Source organism: Ascaphus truei, chromosome 2 (assembly GCF_040206685.1).
Source record: "Ascaphus truei isolate aAscTru1 chromosome 2, aAscTru1.hap1, whole genome shotgun sequence".
In the NCBI taxonomy this organism is placed as follows: domain Eukaryota; kingdom Metazoa; phylum Chordata; class Amphibia; order Anura; family Ascaphidae; genus Ascaphus; species Ascaphus truei.
Genome location: NC_134484.1, coordinates 454,141,966 through 454,158,009, shown reverse-complemented (window position 1 = coordinate 454,158,009; position 16,044 = coordinate 454,141,966). Strand labels below are relative to the sequence as shown.

Below are 16,044 nucleotides of genomic sequence, written 5' to 3'. Positions count from 1 at the left end.
CCTGTCTCCTGCACTTGCACCACTGCTGCCTGCTTACCAACTACGGATACTCTTACAGGACTCACTTGGCTCTGGTTCTTTTATTTGCATCCATACCTCAGCTCTGCGGGTCCACTTCCTGATTTGAGACGAGCAGTGTCACATATGGTGGTTCTGGACATTGAGATACTTATACAGGCATTTCTATAGAGTGTGACTTATGGACTCTATCTCTATAAACTATATAAATACTTATATAGGAAGCAAAAAAAATCAGCTCCATATCATATGATGTTATGATATTTTTCCCATCCACAAAATCAAAAACCAAAACTGGAACCAAATCTGAAACCAAGAAACATTAGGCAAAACCTGAAACAAACCTAACACATATGGTAATTGCAATGTCAACGTATGGGATAAGGTGAGCATATCTTCTCAATGGTGCTGCATATCCTAATATTCAATGCTCATTAAACCCTGCCGTTTGAAAAAAATTAGCCCTTTACTGTTAGCCCAATAGGACAAGTCCTGCTTTTTATTTGAACATCCTAAAAAAGTCACAGTCACCTGTGAGTGGGAGATGTGTTCAAAGTCAATCATTCTCCATGACAATATCTAATATCTTTATGGCAAACCAAATATTTTCAATACTTTACACACAGTATATTACAGTACCAATTGTATTAAGAGTGCTCAGTGCATAAATCATCTTTGCCAATGGGTATGAACAAAAAAAATGTCCAAGTTAAAACAGAAATCCAGAATGTATCCTAACCTAAAGTGCTGCAAACATGATATCCACAGCATTTGAACAAAAAAAACATACATTTTTGACATAATTATAACATCACAAGACCACATAATCTTCCTTTCTTTGCTTTTCTTCACTTTTCAAACGATAGACTCATTTACATGAGGTTAAGTTTATACTGGCACGTTTATTTATTTAGTAATTTAGTAGCTGATGTATATACAGTATACTTTAAAAAAATGAACTGTCAGAAAAACAACTAAAAAAAACTATATAGTTGAGAATGGTCTTCCATTCACAGCAATCTTAGGCCTATTTTGACAAATCACAAAATGCTCTGATAACATCACAGATAAAAGCAAGATTGTGTATATGAGATGGCACAGTGTGATGGCATTATTATGAATATCTCACTGACATGGGAAATTGAGTGAGGGAAATTATACAGGAAAATGTCTGACAGCATGATTTACATCTTTGCTTTTAACACAGACTTTGACAGCTACAGGGGAAAAATAGCAATAATGTTGAAAAGTATTTTTTCACGCTGAGCTTCATTTCTTATCAAATGTTATTTTCTCTCTTGCCTATAGACGTATACAATTTCACAGCACACATAAAATAAAGAACAAAACAACACAGAGTACAGTAAGTATGTGAATGAAAAACCGCTCTAATTTTCATCATCACTTTCAATCCAAAATTCAGAAACCATTTACTCTTTGTACTACTAGTGCTAATGGTAGATACAAATACAATGAAAAATATATTGAATTCAGGACATCTGGTAACATATTGGAGGTTATACATTATCTCAAAGTCCCCTATATGCAAAATTGGTGCAATACTAAAAACCGGCACCATATATTTGTAAATTCGTCTCTAGATTTTGTCTTGCAATAAATCTGCTTCTGTTTCTTTACTCTGAGCAGAGTACTCGACTATATCTCTCATTTATCCACTAGTTGCGCTATTTAAAGTGTCTATCTGCCCTTGGTATCTCATTATTAGAGATGGGCAAACATGTCGGAATCCGATCCATGGATTTTCCGTTTTTTTTTTTTAGACCAAATTACATTTTCACACCAAAATGTTTCTGCGGATTGGGTACTGAAAATTTAGTTTTGATTTTTAAGAATCCGTCATTGGATCCAATCTGTTTGGATTGGAGGAGGATTTCCCTTTAGTAGTACAGATGCAGACAGGATTATTTAGCAGTTTTGCTCAAGGAAACTGCAGTTGAAAGCTGCCTGACTGCAGCCAGACTGTGAATTCCCCACAGCCAGACTAATTTCCCATCAGTATTAACACAGTGGGGTTCCGGCTTATGAATGGGACTCTAAACGTACAGGGCTGTATCACTCTGGAAGAGCTGTACAGTGAGAGCTTACACAATCAGTCCATCTCCTGCACAGCTCTAAGGCACATTCAGGCGGATTTTTAGTTGGCTGACATCAGTCAGCCTTTCTATAGAAGGACATACAGCGGCAAAGATAAGGAAATTAATCTTTTCGCACCGCTGCCTGCGCTCAAATGTATGTATGTGTGTGTATGTGTGTATGTATGTATGCATGTATGCGTGGATGTGTGTTTGTATGGATGTGTGTGTGTGTGTGTCAATAATTGCAGAAGTAAAAAAAAAAATATTTATTAAAGTTTTTTTTTTCTTTAAAAAATCTTATCTAGGACTTACTTTCACTCACACAACCCATGCACACACATACTGCTGCAGCCAGCTTTATTCTTACAAATGCCCGTTGTTACCCCTGGATTTTTCCGGCTGGTGTCGAACTTGGCCGTGCACCAGCCGCATCGTCCCCGCATCTTCCCCGCATCTTCCTCGCATCTCCCCCTCCCCCTCGCCTCGCGACCCCCTGGTACAAACGCCGATCTCCCGATGCTCTCCTGATGCATACCCCCCTTCCCGATGCTCTCCTGATGCGTACCCCCTTTACCCCATCCAACAGGCGGGGATGCCGGCGGAACCCTGGCATGCAGCACGCGTGACCGCGTGACCGTCGCCCCAGTGATGCGCGGCACGCTTCGTTAAAAAAAAAAACAGCCGCGTCTGCCCGGCGTCTGCCCGGACATTGCGGTGGCGGCCACAGGAGAATAAAGGCGGCCGCCACTGTATACACACATACACACACATACTGTACACACACATACATGCATATATACATTACCTTCAGCTCCCGGCACTATATACAGGAAAAGCATGCGGCATGTGCACATGGTATTGAAGTCTCCAGAGATGAATAACACACTAACACACAAATAAGTCACTTCATGTGCTGTAGTCATGATTTGGACATGCAAGAAGGGCTTAGAGCAGAGGTGGGCAACCTATTTTTCAATGTAGCTACAGGTGTGGCGAATGAGAAGTGAAAATCGCCACACCATGCTTTTCCTTTACTTGCGTCACTACAAATTTTAGCTCCCTTTAAAAATAACAGTTTAAGGTCGGGTCTAGACTCCAACTGACGGCAGAGGGGAGTATTGGATGGCTGTGTTGCGTCAATGACTCATTCAGAAAGCAGACACCAGCACACACCATCAGGAAAAAGTTTATTTTACTGTGGGAGCTGGCAAACTCAAATTTACCACACTTTCATGGTCAATTCGCCACTTGTGGTGATTGTCCTAGGGGTTGTCCACCTCGGACTTAGAGAATTGTAAAACCTGCAAATACAATCATAAAGGGCTCTTTCCGAACACAGATTTGCACTACTGGCAGCTACTAGAATATCCCCATGTCTGACGTCTTTAGTTTTTTTGCATTGAAACGGTGTATGGAAAGATAAGGTGGTATGGGTATCTTATAAAAAAACGGTTCCTTTCTTATACAGTACTATGCAGAATGTGCATGACCACAGCAATAGACTCACAATACATTTAATTTATCTTAATTACACACTAGCATCACCTATCGTTACTGCAAAGGAAGTCGCAAAACACCACTGGCCAGCCACGGCTCAGCCATGGTCGTGGGGCGGTGACATTATAAAGTATAATAACGTAAAACGTGTTGAGGTTGGCGTAAGAAGCACGTTGTCACGTTGGACTGCTGGCATCTATACATTTGTATTTACCTTGGAGAGGGATTCTGTGGCATGGGATATGTGGTAGGTTCCTCCAAATTTCTATCATCAGTCCCGGACGTTTGCCAGCATTGCTTCAGAGTGAAGGACAATGAGTTCACCCGTGGTGGTTTATGATATTTTAGATGTGAGTTTTTAACGATCTCTTTTTATTTTTGTATAGTTACACGTTTCCCCATTGCGCTCTTTTCTTCTGTTTCCTGACTGCAGCAATAGCCTCAGAATACATTCAGTTTATCTTCACTACACACTATCTATTGATTCGGCAAAATTACTATGGAAGCAAAACTCCAGTGGCCAGCCATTGCTAAGCCGCGGTCACAGGGCTGCAACATGCAATGAAGTGCCGAGGCCTTTATCTTATTTGCCCATAGTCACGGGAACACTAAGGGCCTCATGCAGTAAGCGTCGATTAAGTGAAATCGGCAAGCTTACCGATTAGTCATGTTAATGGCGATTTTTCCTCTCCGTATGCAGTAAGTGCCGAATACATTCAAAATCAACCCGAAAACAAATCCGCCCACTCTCACGATGATTAGCCGATCACACACAGGTGTATCGGCGTGCGTGGCGGGGTGCTGATAGGTTGCCCAATCACAAATCTTGCTGAATCAGGCGAAACAAGCATGTTTTGGATTGCGCGCCATATTTAAAGGCAACGTGTACTGCTAATCATTCTCTGTGTTGTTGGGAGTGAGAGAGAGAGAGACGCACAGAGCTGGCTGATTGAACATTTGCATATTGACGGAGAGACTTGTTGTGTATTGGGTGAGCTTTGTCCATTGTTGTTTTGTTTACATCTTTGTCTTGTTTTATATGTGGAAGTGTTTCGTGTGATTGGCTGTACATTAGTTGTCTGTTTTTTGTGAGTGCTGGAAGTATGCCCGCAAAGCGTGGGAAGAGTGATGCTGGTGGGAGTGGGAGTGCTACTCGTGCGAGTACGCGTCGGAGTGAACGTACTGTTCAGGGGAGTGATGTTGCTGGTGCACCGAGTGGTGTTGCTGGGAGTGGGAGTGCTGGTGCTGGGAGTGGGAGTGCTGTTGCTGGGAGTGGGAGTGCTGTTGCTGGGAGTGCTGTTGCTGTGAGTGGGAGTGCTGTTGCTGTGAGTGCTGTTGCTGTGAGTGGGAGTGCTGTTGCTGTGAGTGGGAGTGTTGTTGCTGGGAGTGGGAGTGCTGTTGCTGGTAGTGGGAGTGCTGTTGCTGGGAGTGGGAGTGCTGGTGCTAGGAGTGGGAGTGCTGGTGCTAGGAGTGGGAGTGCTGGTGCTAGGAGTGGGAGTGCTGGTGCTAGGAGTGGGAGTGCTGGTGCTGTGAGTGCTGCTGGTGGCGCAGTTGCTGATGGGGTGTCTGGTGGTGGCGTGCTTGCTGGTGGGCAGCTTTTGGAGGCTCTTCCATTGGAAGAAGGAGAGTCCAGTCAGCACCAGCCAAGCTCTGACCCTAAACCTGCTCGGAAGAAACGTGTGGAGAAGCCACGTAATCCTCGCTTCAATGACCAGGAAAATACAGCTCTTGTCACTGGCATTCTGGAGCACTATGACAGTATATATGGACATTTACTAGGTAAGTGTACCTTTACATTTATTATTCAAATACATGTGATCCTAGGTCATCTGAGTTTTGTTCATATGCAAATATGGGTTCAGAATATCTTTCTATGTTAATTAGTCTGGAAACACAGCTTTTTATCATGCGTTACAAGGACAACTAAACACAGGCGGTCAATTTGCCATAACTGCATACAATATGAATGCAACCTTGCTTACATGTATAGGTTTAGTAGTGAATGCTCATGTGCTTCACATATTATACATAAAACAGCATGTTTGCTATCTCTTGGAACAGCTAGCAGTGTAGGAAACTGGTGCTTCTATTATTAATCATTTACCTCATATATTTTATATGTTTTTCAAGGGCGGACAAGTTCAGCAAGCAGAAAAGAAATGTGGGACACAATAGTCATTGGTGTCAATGCGTGTGGGAATCATGTGAGGGACAAGCGGAATTGTCACAAGAGATTTGATGATATTAGGTCCAAATTGAAAAAGAAAATACAACACCAACGCGTGCATGCTACTGGCACTGGAGGTGGGCCCACACCACAACGTCTCATATTAAGTCCATTGGAGGAGCTGCTTCGGGCAAAATTACTTCCCGTCGTCGTGGAAGGCTTACCTGGTGACCGTGATATAGGAATTTACCCCTCACAATTTCCACCAGGTGAGAAATATTACTGTACTAGGCGTGTCGTTGCTTACAGTTATTTTGCATAGTTACACTGCTTTTTATACTGTCTTCACAATATAAGCATACCTGCATCTATATATGTATATGTCTGATTCTGTATATATATATATCTCAAAATAGACATATATGTTGTAGTCCTACTAAAAGCAGTAACTAATATAGCACGTGCCATTGCGTGCTCATTTACATGTGAATTCCCAAAATGCATTGCTGCAGTGGAAGCAATTGATGGTGGGCGAAGATGGGGAACAACAGGGTAGTACACATGTGTAACACATGTTAATGAAAAATTATTACTAGCTACAGGTACAGAACAGAAATATGTATAATATTATTGTGTATTTTATTTATTTTACTCCGACAAACATGACATTACTGCCTATTTTAAGCATGCATCAAATATATTGCATGCAACGGCCTACAAACATCACTTGCACTAACACATCTATAGTTGTTTATGAAAAGGTCCATTTTTGCTTTAAGTCATATACAGACAGCATAATGAGGCACACGTATCATATTTTATATCATTGTTTTCATAACTTAAAAACTGCACACGACTATTTAGCTCATCTACCATTGTGTTAAAGCAGCTGCAATTAATATCTCATCACAGCATACACTTCAACAGAGGGGGTGGGGTTCAGCACACACACTAATTACAGCCTCATTTTAGGGTCAACTTAGTTCACACCATTTTCACCTGTTTCAAGTAATTGAAAGGTGTGGCTGATTAGGCTTTTTGGGGAAGGGAATACCGTTCTTACAACCTGACTAGCACAACTGAAGTTAATCACACTCATTTGAAAGCTACACTTTAGCTACTAAATGCCCCAACAACTCATTACTTATCAAAGCGTACGTCACACATTAGTTCACTCATATCTATAGTTGAACTACTACTATCAACGACACATTATCACACACTGCATGTGTTGTCTTGTTTAGTCACAGCCACATTCATGTGTGCCACATCTTATATTAATGTACCACACATATCCTCTACCAAAAACAACACTTTTTGCAATATGACCACCTTCATGATAACCATTGTGAATGGTCATCTCATGATAGTTATGTACATTATGATACTGATATCACTACACAACATATGATTTTTATGTACAAATTTTATCTATTTATCCTCACGCATTACTGCAGGAACATAGTATGTTTTATGTTAGGGAACTCAAAAGTTCTAAGTACACAGGCATGTACATTGTTATTACAACTATTTATGTTCACTTTCACACACACATTTTGGGTTAAGGAAATGATGCTGTTAGGTACTCATAAATACAGAACATACAATAACTGTTTGTTCAATATTTACACATGTAAATGTAAAACTTATGTTATTGTTATATATAGTTGCCCCTGAAGGACATGTGTCACCTGAGACTGAACAAGTGTCTTCACCTGGGTCAGCCAGCTCAACACACCTAGAAGGTGAGTGTATCAGTTGGTGGCCATATAATATGTGCTCTTCTATATGTTATGTTGTCATGTTCATTATTTGTTTTGCACATCTTCTTTAAATAGGATTACTTAGTGTCAGTGAAAATGAAGTGTAAGGCAACTTGTATTGTGTTAGTGATGTTAACTATCATGTAGGAGTTGTGAGTTTACAGCAAGTTTTCATTCACTCATATTTCATACTGAGTCCAAACATTATTCTTAAGTCAAGGTAGTTTTTAATGTGAGGTTATAAAACGTATGGAAACATGTTAGTTGTTACTTATGACACAGTACAATTACATAGTAACACAGCAGAGATTAACATGCCATTTAATAATGTGTACATTTATTTGTAGAACATGATGAAGAGGATTTTGATGATGATGATGATGATGATGATGATGATGATGATGATGATGCCGCCGCCGCCGCCATAGACACACAAATACAAGCAAGTGACCATGAAGAGGTTCCAATTGAAACTGTTTTACCGCCAAAACGTCCAGCAAATACCACATATGATGCAATTGTAGCTTCTGAGGGAAAAATTGTGGAAGCAGAAAATCGTCGCCATTCTGACCTGATGACAGTGCTGGAAAGGATGATTGCACTGCAGGAAGAAACAGTTTCACAATTGGCACATCTCCACAGAGTCTTCATTGAAGTGCCTAAACAGTTGCAAAAAATCAACACCTCATTCGAAGCATTAGTTGTTCAGCAAACACAAGCTAATTACTGGAGAATGACTAATGTACCACAATTCAACACCTCCCAGCCAGGATCTGTTCATGCAGGTCAGTTTTCACCACATTCATCTGATATTCATTCACCAGGCCCAAATGTTACCGGTCAAGTAGCAGACATTGCTGTGCAGGTTCCTGATGACATCCTACCGCTGCCATCTGTACAAATTCAGCAGCAGACACCTACAAAGGAGGCGACAAAAACAAAACAAGACACACATGAAACAGACCAACCATCACTTGTGCAGTGTCTACCAACTTGCTCACATGTGTCAGTGGGCACAAGCCCTGTCCGTGAACAGTCACTACCCAAAAGCCCTGTAGGTGAGTCACTGGCCAAAAGCCCTGTAGGTGAATCGCTGCCCAAAAGCCCTGTAGGTGAATCGCTGCCCAAAAGCCCTGTAGGTGAATCGCTGCCCAAAAGCCCTGTAGGTGAATCGCTGCCCAAAAGCCCTGTAGGTGAATCGCTGCCCAAAAGCCCTGTAGGTGAATCACTGCCCAAAAGCCCTGTAGGTGAGTCACTGGCCACAAAGATACATATATATACACACACACACACACACACACACACACACACTATACATATAGTACAATATACACTTTATATATATATATATATATATTTTTATGAGAGAGATATATTTATATATATATAGATACACACGTATTTAAACTCATGGAGACAGGTAGTTAACCAGACTTTCAAATACACACAGAAAAGTATGTGGGAAAAAAACATTTCATTTTGCAGGTGTGTGTATTTACTGATATGGCTGTCTAAGCACTATTTTCACACAGTGCTCTTTGTTATTTTTATAGAAAACTCAATGTTACTGAAATAAGTGTAGGAATGTTTTCACAAACGAGATAAAAAAATGATACATGTTTTTCCCACATTCGCCTATCACTAACCACAAAACTTAACCCAATTAAAAGGACACATCCAATTGGCGTTTGAAATAAGGAGTAAAAGTAGTTACTTTTGTTGACCTTGAAAACGAAACACAGGAATTTGTTAGCCATTGAGCAGAATCATTTTGATGAGCAAAGAAGACAGAACTGCACACATCTTTTGTGCTACTCTGACATGGCTGATGAATTCGTTAACAATATGAATCCCCTTTTAGGGTATAAGTACATGGTTTCAGAAGCAATTTTAAACAGTCGCGGACACAAAGCAAGCACACGCCAAATCTATGATTTGATTCGAGCTAAATATCCTTATTACCAAGACCGTAGGCATGCGCGGAATTTTAATTCCTCAATAAGATTCACTTTATCAACTAATGACTTTTTTGAACGTGTGCAGGATAAGCTAGAACACACCTATGGTTTCTGGAAGATTGCAAAGGAAAAGCATTTTACCCTGAAAGAGGGCACATATATTGTTGTGAAAGGCATATTTATTCCTAATGCCAATAGCAATGGATCCGCTACTACTGTTCCGTGTGAATCGATACCTGCTGCAATATCTGCACCCTCCATTCCTGAAACCCACATTGTACAACAACAAAAGTACTATGATTATGTACCAAGCCTTTCAGCTGAAAATGCATTGGAATGGGAACCAGAAGAAATGAACCTACCTCCCGACCAATTGTTTGAAGAAAGCAGTGGCGATTCCTATGAGCGCTTCATGGAGGAGATGTGTGTCATACTGGATTCAGCGGGTGGGTCAAGCGTGGATGAAAATGCCTTGCATTTCTGGAGCGACCAGTTGCAGCCAGACGAAGAGTTAATTCTAGAAGAATGGTAAATATAACAACCGTTATGCGTTGACTGTGCGTTTAAATGTCTTTTTTTTTTTTTTTTTTAACCACCATTTTCCCTTTCAATGCGTGGATACAGCGTAACATTGCAGACTGCATAACATGTAGCGATCACAAAGAAATTGTTGCCGAATACAATATAGTATAACCTGAAAGAGTAGTACACATTGCTGACGGAATAAATATACGTACTTTCCTATCCCTTTAACCATAGTAGCAACATTTTAACATAACTCTAACACATACCTGTTTTGTTATCATGCAACATTTAAAAGCGGGTCCACCACGTATGACGTGGGACCCTTGTCATGGCCCAAAGCGTCCTTAAAAAGGATTACGGATGTAAGTCCCGCCCCCAAGCGACGTGCGCGCCTCTAAGCCTATTGGCTGTCATGTTTTGTTATAGTAACGGTAACTGCAGTGTGTCATGTGTGCGGCTCAGTGTTTGTAGCCGTAAAGTGGGCGTTAGCAGAATGTTAATTGAGTGGGAGGAGAGTTAGCGTGCGTTTCACGCTGGTTTAACATGACGTCACACGTATTGCATTTGCGCATTGTGTTATCGGCCGTCCTTTCTGTCCAAACACGTCTGTTTAAAAAGAATACAGATGTACTCGTTTAGAACGAATGTAGTTTCGTATTCATTGTATTTGAAATAAAGATTTTATGTTTAATGGTATTTTCAAGATGTATTGAACGCACAACGTACGCTTTGTTTTGCGCATGCGCTAACAGTTAGTGCAGCCAAGTGTGAAGTGCGTGCGCACACTAAGATGTGCGCGCACATTTTTCAGTATACAGGCAACGTTCACATCATATACATAGTTATGCCTGCTACAAATTTAAAGAAACATTACATACTGATGTACACTTGTACTTCTAACATATAAGTGAGTGACGTGTGTATGTACACAATCATATAGAGCTGTGTAACGCGTTGTCACGGATACATATATAGTAAGGTGCCATATTTGACCATCATGTGTTTGCTGTATTTCAGAGATGTCGGGGAAGATACAATCGGATCAATGTATGATTTCAGAAGAGTCTACCTTTATATGAGATGATTGTGAGGAGGAGCCACCGACTACTATACTACATATGGAACTAATTTTATATTGCTTGCAGCGCTTATTAACAAACAATAAAAAATGTGATACCCTTATGCCTATATTGCATAAGCACTTAATTAACATAATGATGTTGCAAAATAGTGCCTCATGAATTTTTATTGAGTGTTCTTTAATGACTACTATCATTTTATGGCATGGTGTGTTTTATATATAACAACCATTCCCACTCTGCTAACACATTTGTGAATTCTATTGTGTAATGGAACGTATGACTGTCGAAACTATGTAACAATAATAATAATAATTATAATATGAGCATGTTCATGTATAGCGCTGCTAGTTGTACACAGCGCTTTACAGACACATTTTTCAGGCTGAGGTCCCTGGCCCGTGGAACTTACAATTTATTTTTTGCCGCCTAAGGCACAGGGAGATAAAGTGACTTGCCCAAGGTCACAAGGAGCCGACACCGGGAATTGAACCAGACTCCCCTGCTTCAAAATCTCAGTGCCAGTGTGTGTCTTTACTCACTGAGCCACTCCTTCTCCCAATGTAAAGGACACTTACAACCAACTAGCCATTTCTTGTTAAAAATCTCTTGTTACATGGGTATGTTGATAAAATGGTTTGGGACTGTAGCAAATAATGTTATTGGCCAGATGTTGTGGTCCCCTACAATGCATGATGTTCTGATTATGACATCAACATCATGTAATGAAGTACGTTTCTGTGTATATTTCATTAACCTAACTAACTATAGTTTACTGTGTTTATTAATCGTTCTAAAAATACATAGTATAGTCAATATGATGATATAAGCTACCATAATAAAGCTGGTGTTATCATTTGTCGGTGTTATACATGGATCCTACACAAATTGATACAGACACAAACAGTTGTCTTACAAAGTGTGTCTATGCTAATGTGCACGTGATTGACGTTACAATTGTGACAATACTTGATAATTATCATCATGATAATGATGAAGTGACGTGATTTATATTGCAAAAATATTACCAACATTGTCATATTGGTAAATTATAATGCTAAATGACAGTAACATTAGTGCCAAATTTGTCTTCTCTGTTAACAGTTTAACACTTGGTACATGTAGGACACATCCACACACGTGTGACTTATACATACACAAGTCACAAATGTAAATTAATGTTGACTATTAATTCCTAGCATTACAAAACACCAACATTGCTAAATATAAGATGTAGTACGCATTGTTGTGATTGCAGGCATTCATGCATGGAGTTTTAGGATCAGTCAATTTCATCCGTGATGAATGATCTCCCGTAAGTAAAGAAATAACTACAGTTATCCCCTTGTCTCCAAACACCTCTATATTACATTAATGGAATTTATAAGGAAACATACATAAAATGTGATGAAATGGGAGTAATCATTTTCTAATACAATGCACATGAAAGCTCAAGAGTAGCTAAATGCATATACATGATACAGAAAGTACATATATGTAACATTTGTGTTTAAACCAATATGTTGGGTTTTGACTTCAAATAATTATAGGAAGATTGATGTAGGCACATCTTATGAGAGATGTCAGCAAATATACATACCATGATCAGTCATACTGGAGATATACCTATAATGCAAAGGAACAATATATAAATTGCAAACATTGACATGCCATCTTCAGTACCGTAAACAACACAGCAAAGTGTGTATTTGGTGTTAAATGTGCAACACCATGTATATTTCATGACATTCAAAATGTAAATCAGCCTGGTGTACACATCATATGGATGTACATGTTACACTGCACCAATAACATTGTATGTAAGCATACTAGAAGCATGAATGAGTATGGGCATAATATGTGTATTGTGTTAGCATAAGGAACAACACAATGCTAAAATATTAGTGCTTTGTTACCCCAGTTGTATTCACATACACACAACTAAAGTACAATTGAAGAGGGATTATATAACCTCTGCAACAATAACATACCGGTGCCACATCCCTTTGTGCACACAGCAGAGAAAAGAAAGGTGTGCAACCCATATTCATCTGTGTCCTACCAGAAGGGTATATAAAAAAACATTATTGTTAAGATAACATAATGTAACTATAAAAGTAGAACTTGGAACATATATGTTTTTACTTACAAGAAAAAAATGAATTGATGAGATTCTGGCGTGTCTGGCCACCACTGGCTGTTTGTTCATTTTCAGCAGCTACATGGGTGGGATGCTCGTCTACCAAAGGCTCAGCTAGGTCTGATTGTACATTGTGCCTGAGTGCAACATTGTGCAAAATGCAACAGGCAAGGATAATATCAGACACTTTTTGAGGCTTGTATAGAAGAGCCCCACCAGTTCTGTCCAGACACCTAAATCTGGTCTTGAGTAGGCCAAATGTCCTCTCTATAACAGATCTTGTAGATATATGGGCTGCATTGTACCTCTCCTCTGCTTCAGTTTGAGGGTTTAGCACCGGAGTCAAGAGCCACGGCCTAATTCCGTATCCTGAGTCACCTATAATGAATGGAGCACACATAAGCTGACATTAGTGATCAAATTCTACAATGCCAACATTCCTACATAAAAATGTGTTTTGTGTTATAACATGTAAATGTGTACTCACCCAGCAGCCAACCATGTTCAAAATGTCCCTCTTCGAACGCATGGAAGACTGAAGAGTTCCTCAGGATGGAGGAATCGTGACTGGAACCAGGGAATTTGGGTACCACATGCATTATCCTCATCGTCGCATCACATACCACCTGTACATTGAGTGAATGGTAGTGCTTACGATTGCGGTACACATGCTCACTCTGACTAGGTGCAATCAAAGCAACATGTGTGCAATCGATTGCACCCAGCACACATGGTATCCCTGCTATATTATAAAAGCCAGTCCTGACTTCCAGCCACTCTGTCGCCTCTGTAGGAAAATGAATATAATTCCTAGCGCGTCTATTGAGTGCATAGAGAAACTGGGTCAAGGCCCGCGAGAATGTAGATTGCGAGACCCCGCCCACTATGCCCACAGTTGTCTGGTATGACGCGGAAGCAAGATAATGTAATGAGCACAGCATTTTAACAAGCCCAGGGACTGCACGACCTCTGGCTGTGAAAAAATCTAAATCTCCCCTTATCTCCTGATAAAGAGCTAAGATTGCTGCTGAACTCAAACGATAGCGACTTACAATCTCCTCCTCACTCATCCCATCTAACAGGGTTCTCTCCCTGTACAGACGCGGACGAGGCACAACTTGTCTCCTCTGTCTTCTCCTCTGATCTCCTGTCCCTCTCCCTGTCTCTGTCGTATCCGCGTGACTGTCCCTGTCACTGTCACTGTCCCTCGGTGTGTCCCTCCCTTGCCCTATATGATTGTCTTCATCATCAAGCATGTCATAGAAAAGAATGTTCCTCCGTCTCCTAAACAATCTCAACATTTTGAAATGAGTAGCTGTGAATGATCAGGTAATGGGCGTCCTTTAAATAGGTATGTGATGATGTCAGGTGACATAGTAAAATGCAAGGTGTTACATTAACATAATAAAGTACTTCTGTGGCAAGCTGTGTGCAGTTCTTGTTATAAGTATTTGTTGTGTGTATTCTGCAGGGAATGATGATATTTGGCAATGATGTGACGTGAACCTTTGTAGAAACATTGCTTGCAAATAAATAGTTGCATGTGCAATGCATGTAACACTTGTGAACGCAACAGTCAGTCATGTAATTAGGCAAAAAGGCTGAGATTGACGTGGGAAAAGTTTTGTGTAACATGTGTAATTAGGCATGTTATTGTGACATGTTGACAACAATGAATAGTCGTGTGCATATGCATGCATTTGTGTAATGAGGATAGTTGCTATAGAATGAGTTTACAAGGTGTCCCAATGCTGAATTACTGTACATGTGTGTATAAGTTAGGTTGAAGTGCTTGTAATGCTACGGTTACAATGTAAACATGCAATGTGATTGAGCGTCCAATAAGTGACGTCATGAAAATAGGGAGGACCCAAAAGTATATGTAAACATGAGAATACAGATGTACATGAACGTTTAAAGATGCGTGACACATTACTAGCATTGTGTAATGTAAAGGAAGATGAATATACTGTGTATGTGTGACATGTGTGACATGTGTAACATCATGTAAATAATTGTCGCTCAGTTCATTAAAATGTGTGATATGATGTGAGGTTCTCCTTTAAGAGTTGAGTATAGTATTTTCCCTTGGCACATCATCACATGATGAGTAATGTGACCCGCAAATGCTGCAAACATGTAAAAGTATAATGTTATGCAAATAATACACGTCAGCTGTGACACAATGCAGGGAATGCCCCCACACTGTAATGCAAATGACGTTTGTATTGTGAGCAATGAAACATAAACAGTACTATACTGTTATACGTCCCCGCTCCATTGACTCCATTGATGTACAGAAGTTTTTTTTTTCTAAGTGCCGTTGCGGCAGCCTTAGCGATCGTTCTCCCCTCCAAACTGCCAACTTTAGTTGGCGGGAGAAATTGGCCATAACATCTCAATTTCGTAGTGCCGATCAGCCCCGATAAGCTGGTTTTTTTTGTTGAATCCAGCCGATTTAAAAAAGTGGCGATCAGTGGCGAAAACAGGCTTATCGGCAGCCGACTGGCCATAACAAAATAATCGGCTCCGAAACCTGGCGATATCAAGCACTTATCGGCGCTTACTGAATCTCAAACCCAATTTTGGCTATAAAATGGCGATAATTCCCTTATCAACGCTTACTGCATGAGGCCCTAAGTCTTGCTACATATGAAACCCCAAATCAGGCAAATTCTCACTCTGAGCTCAATTCTTGTGACTCCATGTAGCAGTTTCAGTTCAGACCTGCAGAGAAATATGCTTCTTAGTCCTATCTGCACATATAGTGGGGTAGAAGTGTAGGGATATATACATTAATA

General features: G+C 40.3%; 1 protein-coding gene across 1 annotated transcript in view; it reads left to right on the top strand.

Annotated features, from left to right (window-relative positions):
• LOC142488287 (uncharacterized) overlaps nucleotides 1-16,044 on the top strand; it is a 119,741-nt gene that overhangs the window by 73,698 nt on the left and 29,999 nt on the right. Inside the window, exons 6-8 of the mRNA XM_075588659.1 lie at nucleotides 5,742-6,047; nucleotides 7,446-7,523; nucleotides 7,889-8,757. Coding sequence (XP_075444774.1) covers nucleotides 5,742-6,047; nucleotides 7,446-7,523; nucleotides 7,889-8,757 — 1,253 coding nt within the window. The remainder of the gene's footprint in view (nucleotides 1-5,741; nucleotides 6,048-7,445; nucleotides 7,524-7,888; nucleotides 8,758-16,044) is intronic.